This window comes from Amphiura filiformis, chromosome 7, assembly GCF_039555335.1.
Source record: "Amphiura filiformis chromosome 7, Afil_fr2py, whole genome shotgun sequence".
Classification (NCBI taxonomy): Eukaryota; Metazoa; Echinodermata; class Ophiuroidea; order Amphilepidida; family Amphiuridae; genus Amphiura; species Amphiura filiformis.
In genome coordinates this window covers 58164731-58185983 of record NC_092634.1, presented here as the reverse complement: position 1 = coordinate 58185983, position 21253 = coordinate 58164731, and the positions used below count along the sequence as shown (strand labels likewise).

Here is a 21253-nt window from a genome sequence, read left to right as displayed (position 1 = left end):
AATGTTGACGCATGTATGTGGGTTTTTGACCAAATTAACCTCATATTTGGCCATTTTAGCCCCAAAAGTGCACATTTTTGTGCGCTTCTAGCGAATTTATTCCACTTTTGCACCATATTTCAACAGTTAAGCTTCAAAATGGCAAAATTTGTTGTACCATAAACTTATTCTTTCTCCAAAAGGTGCTGGATTCACTATACTTCAAGACACACCCTGTTTGCTGGGTGCAAATATTTTATCATAATGTTATTTAAGTGTTGACAAAGTATTTGGCCAAAAATGTTTGCCAAAATAGTTTACAATGACATTTCGAAAACATTTTAAAAATATTGTTGTGTAGTGTGTTTCCATACAAAAACGATTTCATGACCTTTATATAACCCGACATTTTAATCTTATTAAAACGTTTTTACCTAAACCAAAACCCAAAATATAACTTATTTAAAACGTTTTGTGTTTGCTGGGGATCATTTCCACAAATTTGGCATGTGCAAAGGCGGGGGGCAAAAGAATTTTGGCAGGCCAAGACAGGGGGGGGGCGGATTTTGGCGAGCCGTTTGTGCATGTGATATGTTCGGGGTGGGGCTCATAATTATTGCACAGCCTTATTATCTTCCAGTCGGTTTTAGGGAGTCAAACCGAAGAGTCAACACGTGATATAATAGGTGCCCTATGCACAAAACGTATTTGAAAATTGTACCCCCGGCCCTAACATGTACCGTCAATACCACTATACCAATGAACTATGGGCTAGCATATCATGTGTGACCATTCTGTTCATAATTCACAAGCTTGTATTTTTTTTTGGATGGAATTGCAACCTTTTTCACCTTTTTTGTTGCTGTAAAGGAAAATAAGAATTTTATAATAATATCTACCTAGCAACCAGTTGCCCCCGGCAGTTGCCGCCCACACAGGTTGAACTTTAAAAAAAAATACACAGGCCGAACTTATTTCCAGCCGAGATAGATGTGGGTCGCCTCATCACGATACCAGACCGATAATCGATTCTGTTGATATCAGATATCGATTTATTACTAATAAAAATGGCAGCCCCCACATCCAGATTTTGCACACAGGCTATGAGCCTCAAGCATGTAAGTTAAAGGCCACAAACAGCACGAACTCGTCTTGTTTAGTGCTATATAAAATGAAAAACCATGCAAAAGTCTTTACCTGAATTGAAGTGCAATTTAACAAGAATTTTGATGCGATCACCCGCATTGAATGTAAAAATGTAAGCTTACCTAACCGGGTTGTGCAATAATTCATGAATTATGAGCACGGGGGGGGGGGGAATTTCAAACGGAAACGGGTCGCCAAAAATCGCTTGCCCCTCCCCTCTCGGTCTGCCAAAACTGCCCCCGCACATCACCATCATCCCTATCTTTGTGTCAAAAATTGCTGTGATAGTACCGTACCGCAAATCATATGGAAAAGTTTTCCTACGAAAGTCTCTTTAAATAAATTGTACTCAACTCCAGTGTGTGCAAGCTGTGTGTACAGAGGCGTTCGAGGTCAATGCACAATGCATACATTACCACACCACACACTATAAGCAGGGCTGTATGGAAGAGGGTAATATGGTTTTTCCTACGGTACGTCAGCATTTTGTACCGGGATTTTGTAACCAATTTTATCAGATTCCTTTTTAGAGAGTAGAATCTGGCAAAGTATTTCTAGGAAATCCCGTTTGAGCCAAGTCAATCAGACTGACTATTATCAAGTGAGGGCCGTCTATAGCACGCTACTTTAATGACACGGGTGCATGTCAGTGTATTTTGCCGTAAATCAAGTGAGATTTAAGGAATACCTCGCGGTGTTTAGTGCTCCTGTACGATGAGGTCTTTTATCAGATTTCCTTGAAAATCAGGGACATGAGACAATTAAGAGTGAGCCAAAAAATAATTTTGACTTTCCCTTTATAATAATTGAAGTTGAAAGTGAAAAAAGACAATTTTCTCCCATTGCTTAACTGTGGGACCCCTTTTATTTGAGCAAAAGAGACTACTTTTTCATATGCTCTCGTTTTTCAACAGCTACGCATGGCAATTTTGTTCGAGATTGAGGCCGAGCGACTCAGGCTAAGGCTAAGCATACCATTTACACCATATGACTATCATATGAGATACCACAGAGTTTCTATACATTACGATTTGCGCATGCTCTAGTACCCCATATGATGTTGATTGTTGCTATTACAAGAAAATTCGATTTGTTTTCAGGTAAAACCCAGGTTTTGTTTCCAGTACACTAACTTGAAATGCAATACACTAATTAGCGGCGACTGCTGTTTCTTGTGTATATATTTTACTGCATTTTATCCGTTAAGATTTTTAAATCGCCGTAAAAATTGTGATAAATTTAATTTTGAGAATTACAATTATAGGTTAAAAGGAACAAGTTTAGCCCATTCAGTTAAGATCCAGGTGCTTGTATAGAATATTCAATCATGTGTAAACTTTCTTTATCTGTGTCAATAATAGAATATTGATTTCAATAGAATTGAATACGCTCACCAACGAAGTATGGAGCTGTATGAAAAAAATATTTATAATACAGGGTGTTGACACTGTGCCCTGCCTCTGCCAAAAAATCTTTGCCCCCCCCCTTTCCGCTTTGCACATGTCAAATTTTTGAGATCGCAATTTGCAAACCTTTACCTTCAGAACCTTCAGAATGCTTATCCTGCACGAAAACGCCTGGTGTGGCTATCTAAACATGCAGCGTTGTCATGCATGCAGCTGACTAATTAAAGTGAGCCTTCCTAGAGAGTTCTTGAGGTCAATATTGTCAAATTGAGATCTGAAATACTTCAGGTTTTCTGTTGTATTCACGTCAGCGGGTAAGAGGTTCCATTCCGGAATGGTGTATGGGTAGAGTGCATGTTTATAACAGTCTTTGTTGACATTGATTCTCTTGAGATTATTTGGGTGATTATTTCTGGTTGATCTGCCAATTTGGTCTTTAGGTGTGAACTTGCAGTTGGTAATATTTGATGGTGCCAATGAGTTGAATTCTTTGAAGATGATGGTGAGACGAGCTTTTTGGCGTCTTGTAGCCAGGTTTTCCCATTCTAGTTCACGGAGGAGATGAGTAACCGGGACCTTTAATGGTCTATAATGAAAGACAAAGATAAAGACAATTTATCGCGTCTGATGTCAATCAAACTCGAACACGGTTTGTTTACAAGTGTCGTGATGATGACTTGCTGAACGCAGATTTATAAGCGGGCACCGTATTGTTAATTTTGCACCTTCCAACATGCAAACCATCTCAAAAGTTAGGTCTTTATAGTAGGAAACTTTCTTAACCGAAGGCACCATGTCCACAATGCCTAGAAAAGCTGCTTTTTGCCTTGTAAAAGTAACGTAATTTTTCGCCATTTGCTGCTATTCCTTTTCTCCGATCAGCACCAGATAGATCGGTCTTCCTTTCTGCGCTGATTAACCTCTGTAAACCAATCAAGGATCGTAATTGACAGTGACATCAGACGTGATAAATTGTTTTTATCTCTGTCTTTAAAGGAGTATTTCGTGATCCTAGCATCCTCTTTTTATGACATTTTTCAGTACATATCCACGAAAAAAGCCTATTCCCAAAATTTCAGTTGATTCCGATTTTGCGTTTGCAAGTTATGCATGATTATGTGTATTACACTGCTCCATAGACAATGCGTTGTAATTTCGTTCTGGTGCACCAGAACGAAATTCAAATTTCACGATATCTTTGCAAAACGAATTAATCTGCAAGAAATATTTTGTACATAAACATTATGTAGCCAGAGGTTTCCAGTGATATAAAAATCTCAACTATTTTTGAGAAAAGTGGGGGGATGAGGCTGTGGATCACGAAATGCCCGTTTAATTATAGATATATGTAGCAAGTGCAGCGAGCAAAATTTCCGTACTGTTTTCTGCTTAGAAGCCTTTTTAGAGCGTTTTATTTAAAGTTCCGTAACCGGATCGACAGCTTCATCCCCCCGATATTTGTCATTGTTGATGAGGTTTTGGTATCACATAATAGATACTATTTTTCTCATTACATATTTGTCCTTTTCTTTCCAATAGTTTCTACTTAGACAACAAGTTTTAGCTCTTTATCGTGATATCCAGAGAACTCTACGCAAAGTCCCAGATGCCAAGGACAGAGAAGAGCTTCATCGATGGGCAAGAGATGAATTCAAACGTAATAAACATCACACAGATGAGGTGAGATAAATCACCTATGATGTGCCCTTTTTTCATTGAAGAGATAAATTAGTGGGGAAGGGGTGTGGGCAGAAATTTGATTTCACCAAAAGTTCATTGGGCTAGCAGTAGCATATGAGATGCAATGAGATTAGACTTCAATAAGTATGGATTCAGAATAATGCTGGGTGTAACACTATGATATCAAATAATCCAGAAATTATATTGTCACAATTAGGACCAAAGAAGAGTAGGGGAGACCGGGGCAAGTCCACCCATGTTTCTGATCTTGTGACTGCTGGAAAAGTACAATGATGATATAATTAGCTGGCAAACGTCATAGCTTAAAGTACCCAAAAAAAACAAGACAATCCGACACATCTCGCCACAGAAATTATCATCAAAAAAACATTTCTGAGGCAAGGAAGTTTACTTTTTTAGAATTAGTAATATTGTAATAATCTCAAGACCTTGCAGAGACGGTTTTCATTCTTATATTTATTTGGAAGGTGAACGTTTTGCCCACCATATTATGCAATTAAAAGATCTCTAGGCAAGATTGAAAAAAATAGGGCGGACACGCCCCGGTCTCCCCTACACCAGGCACAAAAAGAAACTTGTCAGATATAGTCATCCTTGCTGTGTTCAACAACCTGATAATTTTGGATTATTCTGAAATATGTTGTTAATAGGACTTCGTTTTCTCAATTGACACCCTGTTTGTGAAATGCGCCTCCAAACCGTCAAACCCCAAAATCAAAAGTTGCAATTTTAACAATTCAATTGTGCCTGTTACATTGTGTGCTTTATAATATTGATTGGCCTGTGGTGCTTGTGTGCAATACAATGATACACATTCCCATTGAAAATCGTTGAAATTGCAACTTTTGATTTTTGGGTTTGACGGTTTGAGGCGCATATCTTGGTCAATTCTTGTTCGATTTTCACAAACAGGGTGTCAAATGAGAAAGCAAAGTCCAATTGACAAAATGTATATTTCAGAATTTATCCAAAATTATCAGGTTGTTGAACAGCAAGGATGACTAACAACAAGTTTCATTATGTGCCTGGTGCACATCTGATAGACAGGAATTTCATGGTGCATATTTTAGATAGTGCACATTTATGTCACAAAAAGTGAACCATTTTGCCCGGCCTGGATATGTGTATAATTTATACTCAAATCAGTATACCAAATTGATTAATTCATATTATACAAAAAATCATTGATGCCAGCACTGTTGGCAGCCATTACAGGGTCTGGAAATTGAAAAGGTGACCTTGACGCTGTTGGTGGTCTTCCTGTACTGTTGAACATGTGAACCAGTAATTGTGACCATTTTTGGACCAAAATGTTGTGTGTTTCTGATTTTGCGACAATGTATTTTTATTTCCGCCTGTAGATTTTCATAACACATGCAAATTTCAGAGTCCCCTTGCACACTAAAAAAGATACCGTAAAGATTCGCCTAATGGCGTACTTGGGCGTCTTTGCCTTAGGGTAAATTTCATGTGCAACTAGAGAGCTCCCTCCTCTGAAATCCCAACAAGAATTAAGGTTCAGTGCCCTTATTTGCTGGTGGGAATTTTACAGGAGGGCATTTTTCAAGGGAAATGGGTAAAGGTTTGGAAGCTTGAGCCGCACATCCCTGTCGAAAAAATAATCCAAGTACCCCAACCCCCCAGGGTCATCTGGCGTCGACGAACCTTTACGGTATATAGGTAAGTTTTATGAAAGAATTAAACAAAATGGCATATTCTTATGTGTGTGTATGGTCCATCACTGTCATCTGCTGGTCTTCTATAGTGTGTCTCGTCTCAAGTTGAGAGTAACGCCATGTTGGATTTCGCAGTGAAAGATTCAAATTGCGCATGATAACCTGATTCCGCGGGGTATATTCGTCTCAGATGTACACACACGTACACGCGATTTGTCTGTACGCCGGCGATGCAACCACGTAAACACACTGATTCAAATCTGCCCCAAGCACACTGCGAAATCCAACATGGCGTTATTCTCAACTAAAACCTGCCTGATGGCGGCGCCTATGGCCAAATTTTGATGACTTCAATTTACTGCCTCTAATTGATATATGATAATCCACTGTTGAAGTCAATTGCGATTACTTTTATAGATGTAGTGTATACAGGGTCTAAGTTACATACATTGTTGTTAACTTTTGCAGATGGCAATCAAGATGATGCTGACACAAGGCAAACAAACTCTAAGAAAACTAGAGGGTACTCTCCAGTTAGCCAGCTGATATGTACGTAGCACTACCATCTGACAGCAAAGAGCTTGGAGGACAAAGCTAACACAAGGAGAACAGTATTCTGTGGGTCAGTGCCACGTCATGTCCAGTTGATGATGGGACTAACGGTCGAGTGAAAAAAAGTCCACGATTCGATTTGTTGTTGATGATTGCTGTCATTGGTGTTGTGTACATTTCGATTGCAAATAGTCAGTGGAATCAAACAAGTTTCTAAGTCTGCAGAGTGGAAGTTACTTACTTGATTTACCGTTAAGTTATACTGACAAACTTAAAATTAAATTCAATGGCAGAGTGTTGGATTTTCCAGAATTGAATTTCACTCCCAATTTGGAGTGAACAACATCGCAATGTAGCCTCCTTCACAGCCAGTTTCTGTATTTCATAACAAACCGTGAGCCACATTCAGTTTGGGCCCGAGACTAGAAATAGCCTGGATGTCAGACCGACAGAATGAGCCACACATTTCACAGTTCGTTGACCTCCATCAACAACCATAGCTCCAAAGGTGACCACATGAGTTTTTGTACCCAAGACATTCGAAGGTCATTCATGAATGTACAAACATGTTGAGATGACAGAACTGTGTCCTGATAGATGAGGTTGTTTTGGATCCTGGTGCTAGTTATCTAGTAAAGTTCATAGATTGGACTATGAGTGTGTTTCTACTGACATCAAAATATGCTGCCACAAAAAATGACATGAAACTTATGTATTCAGCCTATTTTCTATAATGTCACTTTGTTAAGTACAACTATAATACATACGTGTTGAGCACGAGGAACATTAAATAAGAATCTTTGATATGCGACAGTGTTTTGACCATATATCCCCCAAACAATCTTCTGTGGTTTGCAAAAGGAACTTTTTGGGTTGTTAATATCTGGTGATTTGATTTTACAAAAGAAAAGAAAATGTTTTCCAAATAATGCTGGTTTTGCCCCTCCCACTCTGGTATTTGCATGGTTTTAACAACTCAATTTCACTCAGTATGATTTCTCTAGTTTTTATTTTATTTTCAGTGTAATTCAGTTTTATTCATCAAAAGCATAAGAACATGGGAATATTACAATGAATGTATGAAATACAGTGGAACCTTGTTAACACAAAAATTGTAAGAGCCTCGGCTCTTAGTTTTTGTTAACAGGATCTTGTGTTATCAGATCTTTTTTTATGTATAAAATAATAATATTATATGCTTGGGACTTGAAAAGCATTTTGTGTTATCAGGAATTTTGTGTGGACAGATTTTGTGTTTCCACAGTAGGAATAATTACAATGAAATTTATTTATCAAAATGTAATACAAAATTTCATTCTCACACAATTGAGGCTGTCAAATATGGAAACCAAAATTATGAACAAGACCAGTCCACACTGGGTATAGCCATTAACCATAACGTTATAAGTGGTTTTTAGCTATCAGAAAGGAAAGAAGGAACGAAAAAGAGAGAAATTTATTTGGCGCTCTTGAAGGGAACACAAAGCTCTGCGTATGTCGCTCATTAACAGGGTGCTCACGTCAATCTGAGCAAGGGACTGCTGTTCTTCTCTGAAATACAGTGTGGGGTTAACATTTAAAAAAATGTGTTATTTGTAATGTTTTCCATCGTCAGTGGAATTTTTTTCAGTCGGGCAATGGGGGGCAAAGTGATTTTTTTGGGGGGAAAATCAACAAATTTTGCGCATAATTGCCACAAAAAGTGGAAATTTACGTAATTTTGGTTTTTTCCCCCTCGAAAGTGGGTGGGGGGCAATAAAAATATTTGTTTGTTGATCATTTGGTATAGCAGTTAGGCTATTCCAGTTAAAATGCATACACCTCTATGGAAGACATGGCCTTTGTGAATTTCAAATGGGATTACCTGAATGGGTGATTCCATTTGAAATCTACACACCCTGCATGGAAGATTAAGATCATATCTTCCATCAACTGGAATATACCATTCAACCCCTTTCCACCTACCCTTCATTTTCTACCCACATGATTTGTCTTTATCAGATTGCTTTCACATATGCCATAATGCCATTGCAAGGTTTACTAGAATGACAATCTGTATTTTGATTGAATTTTAAGGTGATCTGTTTATCCCTTTATATGGGAAATAACCCACTTCAGAATGGTCTTCATAATTTCAAAACTTGATCAACATGCCACGGTCTAGTGCCATGGAGAGCCTGCATGTCAAGGGATAACAACTAATATCGGCAGAGGTGTACACTGTACAATAACCATGCAAAAATTATAACAATGTGATATAGATAATATTTTACGAGTGCTGTATTCTACCGACTTAACACCCTCCCTATTAAATAAGGGAGGGTGAAATAAAAGTTGCGGGTCCAGAAATTTCACACCATTTATTTGAAAGTTGTAGTGTTATACTGTTAACTGTTCTTTATTAGTTTGTTTGTATTTCAATATATTGTAAGTGTCCGTGGCTTTGTTCAGCTCTCACTGAGTTTAAAATTCTGCCAAAAATGAGAAGTCATTGGTTCAGAGATGCCACTCAGTTTCACTCAAAAAACCTGAAACTGGTGAGAAAAACATGAAAAAGCTCCAAAACTGGCTAAAAATAAATAAAAACACAAAAAACCTGAATTCAGGTTCAAACCTGAAAGTAGCATCTCTGTTGGTTCCCATAGTTTGGATAGAACTTTTCGTTATGAATTCATGTTACACATGGATTATTTTTGAATTGGAGAACACGGGATCAACGTGTTACATAATATAGGGCAGCATATCGATTTTTTAACGGAGATCAGTTGATAACAGCATTTATAAGTAATCAAAAGAGGGCGACATACAGGGTTAGCTAACGGTGCATCGCAGTATGGTCTACAATGATAACCATTAAAAAAATGATATGCTGCCCTCTATAGGTAAAGCATTGATCCCGTGTTCTGTAATTCAAAATAATGCATGCGTAATATGAATTTACCAAAATCTGAATCCGGATTCGGCTGTCTGCTGAATTCATAACGGTTTGTATACTCCCAGTCATACAATGTCCCCATGTTTTGTGCCTGATAAGCAGATCAGCTGACTTCATTTACATTGGACTATTACAGATGATCCATACACCTAGATAGAAGACATGATCTTAATCTCCCACACAGGTGGTGTAGATTTCAAATGGACTCATCCATTCAGGTAAACCCATTTGAAATTCATACTCTCCCTGTATGGAAGATTAACCCTAACCCTCCTGAATACTACAAAATACTACTTGATATATGAGCTGTTCGTGCATGCATCCCACGTGGTGTGATGACGCAATCGCCCTAAGTGATATATAGGCACGGTTTCGCTGGCCAGCGAAGCCCAAGACCCGTGGCAAAGTGTCGCCGACCGAGTGCTTGGCATGCGAGGGGTCTCGGGTTCGAATCCGACCCAGAGCAAACAACTTCTTTCCTTCTTTTCTCTCTTTATTCTTTCCTTTCCTTCCCGTCGCTAAAAAGCCCTTAGGCGGTTAGGGTTAGAGTTACCACTATCGAAACTCAGTATAGGCTTCCTTAACCCTAACCCTCCTGAAAAAAAAAAGGCTGAATACTACAAAATACTACTTGATATATGAGCTGTTCGTGCATGCATCCCACGTGGCGTGATGGCGCAATCGCCCTAAGTGATATATAGGCGCGGTTTCAGCTGGCCAGCGAAGCCCAAGACCGTGGCAAAGTGTCGCCGACCCAGTGCCTGGCATGCGAGAGGTCTCGGGTTCGAATCCGACCCAGAGCAAACAACTTCTTTCCTTCTTTTCTCTCTTTATTCTTTCCTTTCCCTTCCCGTCGCCAAAAAGCCCTTAGGCGGTTAGGGTTAGGTTACCACTATCGAAACTCAGTATAGGCTTCCTTAACCCTAACCCTCCTGAATACTACAAAATACTACTTGATATATGAGCTGTTCGTGCATGCATCCCACGTGGTGTGATGACGCAATCGCCCTAAGCGAGATATAGGCACGGTTTCGCTGGCCAGAGGCCCAAGACCTGTGGCAAAGTGTTGCCGACCCAGTGCTTGGCATGCACAGTGTCTCGGGTTCGAATCCCACCCAGAGCAAACAACTTATTTCCTTCTTTTCTCTCTTTATTCTTTCCCTTCACGTCGCCAAAAAGCCCTTAGGCGGTTAGGGTTAAGGTAATGTCTTCCAAAAGGGGTGGATGGATTTCAACTGGAATAGCGCAATTGAGATAAAGGGAGGAAATAGGGATATATATATATATAAATTGGTAAGAGTCAACTTTGTAACCATGCAAGCTAAGAATGCTAGAGAATAGATGCAAGGCATTCAGCAGAAATGCATTATTTTTCATGCCGATTCCAAATATGTGACACAATCAAGGGGAATGAGACACATGTCGGCAATGTTTTACATCATTTTCTGACAGTTTACAAATGCTACATTTTGATGCAAACCCCACCAAAATCGGACATCTGGTTACCAAGTTATGAGCAATTTACCAATGGCTGAAAACAATATAAAACAAAAGAATTTGAATACTGTTTTTGCCAATATCTCAAAAACAATATTAGCAACATCCGACTCATTCCCCTTGATCATGTCACATATGGTCTTGGAAATGTACAATTCTGACATTTTTATGTCATCTGCAGTCGACACCCACGTGGAGAGAGTTAAAGCAGACAGTAACTACCAAAAATATTTGCTGCAACAATGAAAATAATGTTCTTTAATTCTTGTGATTTTCAGTGCAAAGTTACATAGTGTGTACATCATTTTTGTGACCATTGTTCTCCCGGGGACGACCATTGGCGGGTATCATCTGTGAACCAAAATTTACCTAAAAAGGGTTATTTTCAAGATCAAAGTGTAAATAGGGAATAAACATGAATAGGGTATCTAAAATAGTGCTGCAGAATGGTGAAACCATTGTTAAAGTTTGGTGAAATGTGTGAAATTTGGCTGAGATGTAGTATTCAGTCTGGTGAACAATTCTAGGGGGAGGGCCAAAAATATTTTGTCCAATATGGCTGCCATAGAGGTCATCGAACTTTATACAGGAAAAAATTCAAAGTTGTTCAAATTGAGTTATAAACCATGCCAACATGTTCCCCTGGTCACAAGGATCCAGAAAAAGTATAGTTTGACCTATCTGTGATGTACACAAAAAGGTCAAGGTTTGACCTCTACAGGGGTCAAATTTGAAAACTTGCTCCAATTGTTGTCAAAATGGTCTCAAATTCTTCCGCTCATCATAATAATTCATAATAAGCTAGGTTTCACATATATAGGAAGTTTGCTTCCCAAGGTTACACACAAAAATTGGTCAGTCAATAGGTCTATGTAACATTTGATATGGAGCTTTATTGTCTGGACCTATTTGCCTGTGCAACCTTGGGAAGCAAACTTCCTACATAATTATGTAAAACCTATCCTATTATGGAATAGTATGCTGAGAGGAACAATTTGAGACCGTTTTGATAACAATTGGAGCAATTTTTCAAAATGTCAATGTCAAGTCCCTCCCCCCATTGTTATGTACATGGCAATTATTAACCAACATTTTCAAAGCAAGACACATTTCAGACTTATTTTGAACTTGAATGGTTCCCAATTATTGGGAAAGTATTTATTCTCATTAACACAATTGCGACAAATACTAAAGGAGTCATTTCATTATGGATGAAATCAAAACTCGACCGGCAGTTCCGTCCGATTCCGTCCGGTTGGCATTGTTTAGAACAATAGCAACCGGACGGAACCGGCAGTCAACCGCCGGTCTAGTTCTGATTTCACCCCTTAGTCATAAATCGTATGGGAATATATTGAACATGCACAAAAAAATATTACTTCTTTAACTCCTTATATTTTTAATATTTGGTAACTGATGTAGAAGTACACAGCAAAATATACAAGCATGTTTTCTTTTCTCTCACTCTGATCTTGAATAAACACATCACAAAAAAGGTCACCACTTATTTGAGCTCCTAGGAGTTATACATCACCCATGTAAAAGTAAAAAGAAGTCTTTTTTTCATGGCTGGGCACAATTCGTGAGTATCTCGCTTGAGGTATCAAAAGCAGCAAAGATGGGGAAAAGGTGGTACCTTGATCGCACAGATATTACTCGAAAAGGGTAGCTAAACTCAGCACCAAGATGCAGACAAAAATCAGATGAAATGAAGGAAAAATTCTGGGTGAAATTGTACTTAAAAACTTCACAAAATGTGTGCTTCTTTGTAGGAAGTTCTTCAAGCCTCTTAATTTGTTGCTACCAACGGTTTTAGGTGTGTTTATCAGGACATTTAACAGTAAAAATTCTGCTTAGAGAAGGTATGTGGGTGATTTACAACTTGAAATACAAGCACCCCCCCCCCGTGTTGAGCACCAGCCACAATTTTTGGCCTTGAAACAACCTGCGTTGTGTGCAGTGGCGGCGCAAGGGGGAGCATGCGCAAGGGGCATTTCCCCTCCCTCCCCCCAAATATTTATACTTATGAGCCAAACCCCCAAATTACGTACATTTCCACTTTTTGCGGCAATTTTACCCCCTGAGATTCACGGAGGTAAAGCAAAATCATTAACCCACTCTGCAGCTTCAATTTTACAATAAACTTGGTAGGGTGATAGGGTATGGTGGCCTGATGTGCTGTATCAAAATACAGCTAACAAAATTCTAATTTTATAGTGCTTTTAATTATGACCACTCATAATTAGGACCACTCAAGTTAAGTGGGGACTTTATGTTTGTGATGTATTAATTTGAATTTACATATACCCTGCAGTAATTATTGCAAAGAATCCATAAGATAAATAATAATTCTATTATTGCTTATGTACACAAATTAAAAATTCACAAATATCTACATAGATAGTATTATTCAAATGGACGGAATTGTAAGATATGATGGACGTAATTGTGTTTTGGACGGAATGGTAAAAATAATACAATGGACGGTATTGTAATATGATGGACGGAATTGTGTTTTGGACAGAATGGTAAAAATAATACAATGGACGGTATTGTAATATGATGGACGGAATTGTGTTTTGGACGGAATGGTAAAAAATACAAGCAAGGAGGGACCCCTCACCTTGTGGGGTGCTACTCACATATTACAATGTACATATACATCATTATTAATATTATCTTTTTTTTCCCCAAAATACTCCTCATCAATTTGCTGTTGAGCTAGTATTGCAATACTTCATGTCTGCTTGGCTGGTAGCAATTTTGCTACAACTCCACTATGATGAGCAGGATGATTGGCTACCCGCTACTAGCCCGGGGGGTACAAATGACCTTACAGGGACGTGTCGGGAAAATAGTTTTGCCTCACTGTAGCCAACATTCTGGAAAGGTGTAAACTAAGATAATTTGTGTTAAATTTGGCTGAAAATTTTGACTTCTGGTATATTGATGGGTCCAATTTCTTGAATTATTATGTTTTGAGAATCTTGCATCCTATACTTTTTTACAAAACTTAGCTGTCCAATTAATTCACCACTCGGACAGTACCCACATTTGCATATGAAGGCTATTAATTCTGAAAACATAATAATGATAAAATTGGATGGATTTTTCTCATGATATATAAATCGATCGGTCTTGCAATATCACGCTCGATTTCGTCTCACATGATATTTGATAACCCTAGCTTCACCGATAAATTCAATTTCATATCAAAATTGATATATTGACAGCCCACTTTCATTTTCTTAGCGGCACAAAGCTACCGTAACCCAACTTGAGTACCCCCCAGCCCAGGGGCTACTAGTACACCCCTGATTTCACCTCTCAGTAAGGACGTATTGTGGCTGCTAGTCCACGTAAAGCAAACTTAGTAGCTGATACATTGTCGTGTTTCACGTCCATCATAAATATTGGTTCCTGTGCGTTAACCCTGGTTGGGTACACGGGACACATGAAGAGTTCCGCCTGTCTCTGACCTTCTACAAATGGATACTTCTCGCTGTACGGCATGCAGATAACATGCACGATGGGGAGGGGTGTAGGGCCGTGTCGCGGAGGAATATCTTGGAGTTCACCAGTAGTTTTCTCCCATGTACATCCCCAGATGTAGATGCCATAGATGAACATGCCTTCTTGAGGTGGGTCACGTACCTGTACATGTCATAATGGAAAGAATACGATACTTTATTATTAAACATTCAGGACACAAATCTGCACTATAGACATTTTGAAAAGTAAGAAAAGACTGCTAAATACAGGATTTTTGAACAGTCAAGGGAATCGAGACTCATCTCCCCCAAAAATTTCTTGCAGATTAATTTGTTTAGCAAAAATATCGTCAAATTTGAATTTCGTTCTGGTGCACCAGAACGAAATTACAACAGTAGCCTATGGAGCAGTGTAATACACATAATCATGCATAACTAGCAAACGCAAAATAGGAATCAACTCAATTTTTGGGAAAAAGCTTTTTTGTGGATATCTACTGAAAAATGTTATAAAAAGAGGATGCTAGGATCACAAAATCCTCCTTTAAATGTCAGGTAATATAAGGGTATAAAACATTTTCAAAACATTTAAAAACGTTTCTTGAAAACTTACTGCAAAATATTTTACAAAAATTTTTAAAATGCTGTTATCGTGTGTATCATACAAAACATTTAAAACATGTTTTCATGACCTGTATAGAACCCAACATTTAATGTTATTTAAGGGGGTACTACACCCCTGGTCAATTTTGTGCAAATTTTTGCATTTTTCTCAAAAAATATGCGCACTGGTGACAGGTAAGGTATGTATATTATAGGGGCAAAGACTACAACTACTGCACTGAAAATTCAGCAACTCAAGGCAAGAAGTTATTGATTTATTGATCAAATATTGGTTTTCCCTCATTTTTGACTGTAACTCCACAACTGTTGTCTGTGCTGAAATAAAATTTCCAGTGCAGTAGTTGTAGTCCATGCCCCTATAATATACATATCTTACTTGTCACCAATGCACTATAATTTTTGAGAAAAATGCCAAAATAGGCACAAAATTGGGCAGAGGTGTAGTACCCCTTAAACGTTTTTACCAAACCCAAAATATAACTATGTTGATATCTGCAATGTCCACAGTTCAGACAACCTTAGTTATTCCATCTACTAGCAGCCTTTCGTGGTTCGTTAATGAATGCAATTATTTGCAAATACATCACCACCCGCCAAGATTTTATTGCAAACAATTTTGCTAAGATTGAAATAAATGAGGTGAATAATTAAAGCAATGTAACTTTGGTGTATTATTAGCATGGCAAGAATGCAATTTGCGAAAGCATTACTACCCTTTCGAGTTTTTATCACAAAAAGTTTTCCAACTCCGCAATTTATTCGCTGTCGTAGTGCACGTTAGTAACCATTGGTTACTGCTCCAAGCCTGCGCTCATACACCTGTTCCGAATTTTGATATGCCATAGGCTTTGTGTTGTGATCATTTCGATCAGTGGTGAAAGCGTGATCCAGTTGAACTAGCAACGGTCATATTCTAATGTGCACTATGACAGCGAATTGTAGTTGATAACACTTACATGGTCCTTATCCCTGGCTGTAATCTCTGTCTGGAAGGTCATGGGTTCGACTTGATTACTGCTTTGTCCATGAGCTCTAATCATGTCTTGTCTCAGCAGGGCAAGTAAGCTTCGTGGATGGAAGAATGCACCTAACCAGTAGGCTGGGAAGCGATCTTTACCCTACAATCAACAATTCATACAAAAAGGTAGTGAGCTCATAATAAGTTAATATTAATACACAAGCTAGCTAGTAAACAACTTACTGCTATTGTTCAGTGGTATCAAACTAGGGGCGCTGATCCTGGCTGTGTTGGTACAATAACCTGTAGTATGTCTAGAGTGTGTGTGCTTAGGGGCTGTGCAATAATTATGAGCCACAGTGGGATAAAATTTCCAAACATTGTGCCAATAATTGCTTCCCCCCTCCTGGCTTGCCAAACAATCTTTGCCTCCTCCCCCCTTTGCACATGCCAAATGTTTTGGGTTTCCCAATTTCCAAACATTTAAGGTGGCTGTGTACTCTCAGACATGCATGTAGTAAAAGTGCAATAACTTTGTAATTATTCAGCATAAAACATATACAAGTATACATTTTATATGAAGGCAAGACATCAATAAATCTTAATATAAATACAGATTTGGGGTAAAAACAACAATTATGAAGAAAATCACAAAAAAGTGAGTTTTTGGCAATATTTGTTAGGTACATCATAACAAAAAAACACTCTTTCTAAAATATTTTATTTTGTTTTTAGCTCAATCTTAAGGCTCCATTCCAAAAGCGGTTTTTTATTTTTTGATATTGGCCTTATTTTTGAGATATTGACCATATAAGGCATCAAAATGAACTTTTAAAAATTCAAAACGCCTATTTGCACAAAATGATGCCCAAAATCGGAAATAGACCAACATATAAAAAATGAGAAAACCGTTTCTTGAGTCGATCATGCTTTTTACGATGATCATATTTGCTTACCTATAGATGCTGTATTTATTGAGTTTATCGTGTACCTAAATCGTCATTTTACCGAGAAAATGAACATTGAAATAATGGCCGTTGAAGTTTAAAGTGGTCACATTTTGCACTTTCATCGAATCTCACAGGAGAATGCGACAGTTTTCGCTTTTTGTAACTTATATTACGTGAACATTGGGTAAATCCACAGCCCCTTGAGAAGTTTGAGCGAAATCCATTCATAACTTGATATTTAAATCGGGGAAAGAACTTGAAAAACCCACATTTTATCAGCTAAAACGGAGCCATTTGACCGCTAGGTTTTTGTGAAATCCGTGCTTCCGTGCTGTTTCCATAAGATGCGCCGCGCATGCAGATAAGCGTCGCGTATTTGTGCGTTAACAAATTGCGCGATACGCAACGCGATGAGTTGTTGCGCGCTTGTGTACCTTGCTGGTACAACAAAGATTTTCTTTCCTTTTCAATTTCAAACACGAGTGGAATAGTGAAATAAAATCCTTAAAATATTGCAGTTGGAGTTTACAAATCTGGATTTTCATTCCTTGTATTTATAAAAAACATAACAAGGTACAAACATATCATAAAAACTCAATTTTGAGAAAGAAACAATGGCTAGAGTACACAGCCGCGTTAAATTATCTACATAAATCATGCGAGCAGGAAATTTTGCATATTTGACCGTTTCTGTACTGTTTTCCTAGGCCATTTTAGAGTGTAATTGAAAAGGAAAACAATTGCAGATAGAATTTTAATTTGCAGAGATGAATTTGAAGCAAACAAGCTTATTAACTATCTAATATACTAAACAGACTGTCAAATGTTTTATTTGCTGCCAAAGTTACAAAACATTTACATGTTAAACCCACCAACACTATCAGAAGCATGCTGGTAGCTCCGAAGGACAAACCCAAGAAATGCGACTGTTCTTGTGTAATCTACGGCATCTTTTGTAACAACTGTTCCTCCCAGTATGTGGGTGAAACCGAAAGACCCTTGCGAAAGCGACTCACAGAACACAAAAGGCCATCTTCCCCTGTGGGGGCACACTTGAACTCAGAGGGGCATGAATTCAGTTCGGATAATGTCAAAGTTTTGGACTCAGACTCGCGATGGCTTCAAAGAGGCATCAAGGAAGCCTACTATATAGCCCCCTTGGACCCCGATCTCAACCAGGACAAAGGGAGACATGTGCTACCCAGCGCCTACAAGCCGATCATCACGTCATGTGACCCCGGGTTACCCCGTGGGTCACATGTGTTTACCGCTCCTACTCACTTCTGATGAAATCCCACGGATGTGGGATGAAATATCAAGTAAGTCACAATATTTGTTGAGAGAACTGTTTAAAATCTCTGTTTATCAAAACATTTACCTGTATGATGATTCTCTCAAGATGTTGACACCGTAATGACAAATCAGTGAGCCATTGACCAAGTTGCCAGTTGATTGGTGGTGCCGAGTCTCCTGCAAGCTCACACCAGTATTCTGGGATACGATGATGGTACAAGTCATCAGCCACTGATATCAACTTTTCTGACATTTGGTCACCAAAGACTTCTGTGGGTTTCTCTGTCAGTGACTTGAGTTTCTGCAAATGAAGCATGTAACATGAAGGAATGGGAGGATGAGGATATCATATCACCTAAAACTTACAAAGCAGCCATATTGACTGACCCTTCATGTAATTCTACAAAGAGTTAGCCAAGTGTCAAAACTTCACCGAGATATTATTCTACTCATATATAAAGCTGTATAATAACCATTCAATGAATGTCTTGAAAATAATAGGTCTGACATACTTGGTTCTAAAGTTATGAAGTTTTGTGATGTCTATTTTCTTGTATTTTCTTGTTTTTTACCTATATTTTTGCCTTTATTTCAATTTTAAATTTGCCACCTTTGCCCCCACCATGGATCAGATCATGTCACATTTGGAATCAGCATGAAAAATACATTAAAATTAAAATGAGTACAAACAAGCCCAGTATTGGTTCAGTGGTTCTTGAGATAGCTCTTGCTATTTAGAGAAAATATCTTAAAACTTTGGACTTATCATGTTGAAGATACATGGCAAGCACAGAGTGTTATAGTTATACAATTATTATAGTTACCTGCAGAGCATGTCTGATTTCAGCTAAGAGTTTCAGCATGCAGTCTATCTCTCTCAGGATGAACCGATTAAAGGGAGTGTCACCCCCTGTCTTCTTCACTCGGTCTGCTACATACTCCTGATAAGGAAAGAAAACAAACATTATCAGATTAAAGCAGTGATTATTTCAACAAACTGCCATTTTGTATGTGTAAACTTGAAGTACACCAGTTTATCGAGGACCTCCACTCCTTTTGTCCTCGGAAGTAACATATTACTATGTTACACTATATGGACTTTATACATACATATACACACCCTGTATTATTCTTCCAATGACTACATTATAACGTATTCCAGGGACATGTTTAATAACAAAAATGACCAATCTAAGGACAAAAATGTCGAGTTTGGTGTCATCGGAAAGGCGGTGGGACATGTGAGTGTGTCTTTTTTTGGGGGAAGTCTGTCCTTAAAGTAGGCTAGGTTATTACACTCAGTTTCAGAGAAGAACAGCAGTCCTTTATTCAGATTGACGAGGGTGCCCTGTTTATGAGCGACATACGCAGAGCTTTGTTTGTGCCGACCAACGTTTTGATCGTAATTGTCTGTTGTTATGATTGTCAGATGATTGAATCAGCCAATCAGAACTTCTGTGTTTACGCTGTGCACGCTTTCAAAATGTAAAAAAGTGCTGTTCTTCTTTGGCAGAAACTGTAGTACTAGTAGGCTTAATATAACTGAGAAAGTATGTTACTTTACTTTAGCTAATTTAGCTTAAAGAAGAGATTGACCTGATATAAATAAGACTCACCCTATTCCACCCTTTAGGTACTTTGCCTGTACACTGATGACATATTTCCCAGATCTCTGTGTCCTTGCGACTCTTGACAATAGATAAGCTGGCGCTGGCATACACTCCCATAGCTGCAATGTTAGGATACATGGCTGTACCAGTAACGCTAGCTACTGAAGGGCCTGTTGAAGGAAACAGAAAAACAAAACCCTCAAAGCATGTTTTAATAATATGGACCAACACAATATTAATAGCTCTTTTTTTCCCTAAGAACAAAGATTGGTTTCATATACAAAGTGGACCAGTGGCGTAGCCAGTGGGCCGGTGCCCCCTCGCTCATGATGGCTGTCGGTTCATGTAAGGCCGGTAGACGGAAGGCTTTGGTGAAAAACAAATTGGGTGAACAAATTGACTATTTTTTACAGTGCTTAAAAGAAAAAAAGGCCAACATTGTAAAAAAAAAAGTTAAATTGTTCATTGGCTTTAGGTTCATAGTGCTTATAATTTTTTTATTTTATTTTTTTTTTTGCTCTTCACTTTTTCAAACTATCGAAAAAAAATTTGGGTCTACAATTCTAAACATCCGTTGGTAAAAAATATTTCCGTCGGTACATTTACAAGTTGTGCCCTTCCGGTTCCGAAATCCTGGCTACGCCGCTGAAGTGGACTCTTTCAACTTGAGACTGGACTTTTCTGGCTATGTTTAGAACCCTATGTGATTTTGTCTGAATAGGCTATTCACATTAAAAATCCACACTACACCTATGGAATATTTTGGAAATATCCCTTTGACAGGGGGAGTATGAGTTTCAAATGGAACGAGCACATTAAGCAGCTCCATTTGAATTCCATACATCCTCTAAGAAATGTTCAACCTGAATCTTCCACTCAGGGAGGGTTAGTTTCAAATGAAGCTGCTAATGTATTCATTCCATTTGAAATTCATACTCCCCCTGTGGAAAATATTTCCTAAAGGGGTAGTGTGGATTTAAATGGAACAGCCCAATGTTTGTCGTTTCTGGGCATATTTTAGCATTCTCCACAAGAGAGCGGCTACAGGCCTGGATTCCCAAAGAGTTAATAATCAAAGCCTGCAAAGTTACAGTGCTTTCCCACAAACCTGTGAATGGTGTAGCAGGTCTAGGCTGCAGCACATGGCTTAGTGTTGCAGAGGTAGGCATAGTATCCAATAGCAGATTGAGTCTGGTATATACATACTGGTCATCTCCTAGATTAGTCTGCAACATAAACAAATAAACAAACATATTATCAGAAAAAGTGAGTCCTGGTAGGTTTAAAGTAAGCCCTGGTTCCGGTGAACCAGTTCTCTCTTTCTCGAGTCATGGTAAAAAAGCTGTTAATTTCACCCTTTTCAACAACAAGTTTGGAATCTACACTCCCTCATTTCAAATATATAGTTTTGGTTTCTCTATTGTTCAGAAACCAA

At 38.4% G+C, this 21253-nt stretch overlaps 2 protein-coding genes across 2 annotated transcripts in view; one reads left to right on the top strand and one right to left on the bottom strand.

Annotated features, from left to right (window-relative positions):
• Nucleotides 1-1018: 1018 nt before the first annotated feature.
• Nucleotides 1019-8814, top strand: LOC140157396 (LYR motif-containing protein 2-like). Its single transcript, XM_072180577.1, has 3 exons — nucleotides 1019-1097; nucleotides 4071-4211; nucleotides 6377-8814. Exons 1-3 carry the CDS (start codon nucleotides 1047-1049, stop codon nucleotides 6452-6454), a joined length of 270 nt encoding a protein of 89 aa, XP_072036678.1. The 5' UTR covers nucleotides 1019-1046; the 3' UTR covers nucleotides 6455-8814.
• A 3010-nt stretch (nucleotides 8815-11824) lies between these two features.
• The window catches only part of LOC140157398 (dynein axonemal heavy chain 5-like), a 120149-nt gene continuing 110720 nt past the window's right edge, over nucleotides 11825-21253 (bottom strand). Inside the window, exons 68-73 of the mRNA XM_072180580.1 lie at nucleotides 20927-21044; nucleotides 19825-19988; nucleotides 19033-19149; nucleotides 18294-18509; nucleotides 15964-16125; nucleotides 11825-14546 (exon numbers count right to left, since the gene is read on the bottom strand). Coding sequence (XP_072036681.1) covers nucleotides 14220-14546; nucleotides 15964-16125; nucleotides 18294-18509; nucleotides 19033-19149; nucleotides 19825-19988; nucleotides 20927-21044 — 1104 coding nt within the window. The 3' untranslated portion in view covers nucleotides 11825-14219. The remainder of the gene's footprint in view (nucleotides 14547-15963; nucleotides 16126-18293; nucleotides 18510-19032; nucleotides 19150-19824; nucleotides 19989-20926; nucleotides 21045-21253) is intronic.

What these genes read in the sequence shown, in the direction of transcription:
- LOC140157396 (XM_072180577.1), top strand. Translation starts at nt 1,047, where the DNA reads ATGGCAGCCCCCACATCCAGATTTTGCACACAGGCTATGAGCCTCAAG. An exon ending in AGGCTATGAGCCTCAAGCAT is followed by an intron (nt 1,098 to 4,070) that starts GTAAGTTAAAGG and finishes TCTTTCCAATAG; the next exon opens with TTTCTACTTAGACAACAAGT. An exon ending in ATAAACATCACACAGATGAG is followed by an intron (nt 4,212 to 6,376) that starts GTGAGATAAATC and finishes TAACTTTTGCAG; the next exon opens with ATGGCAATCAAGATGATGCT.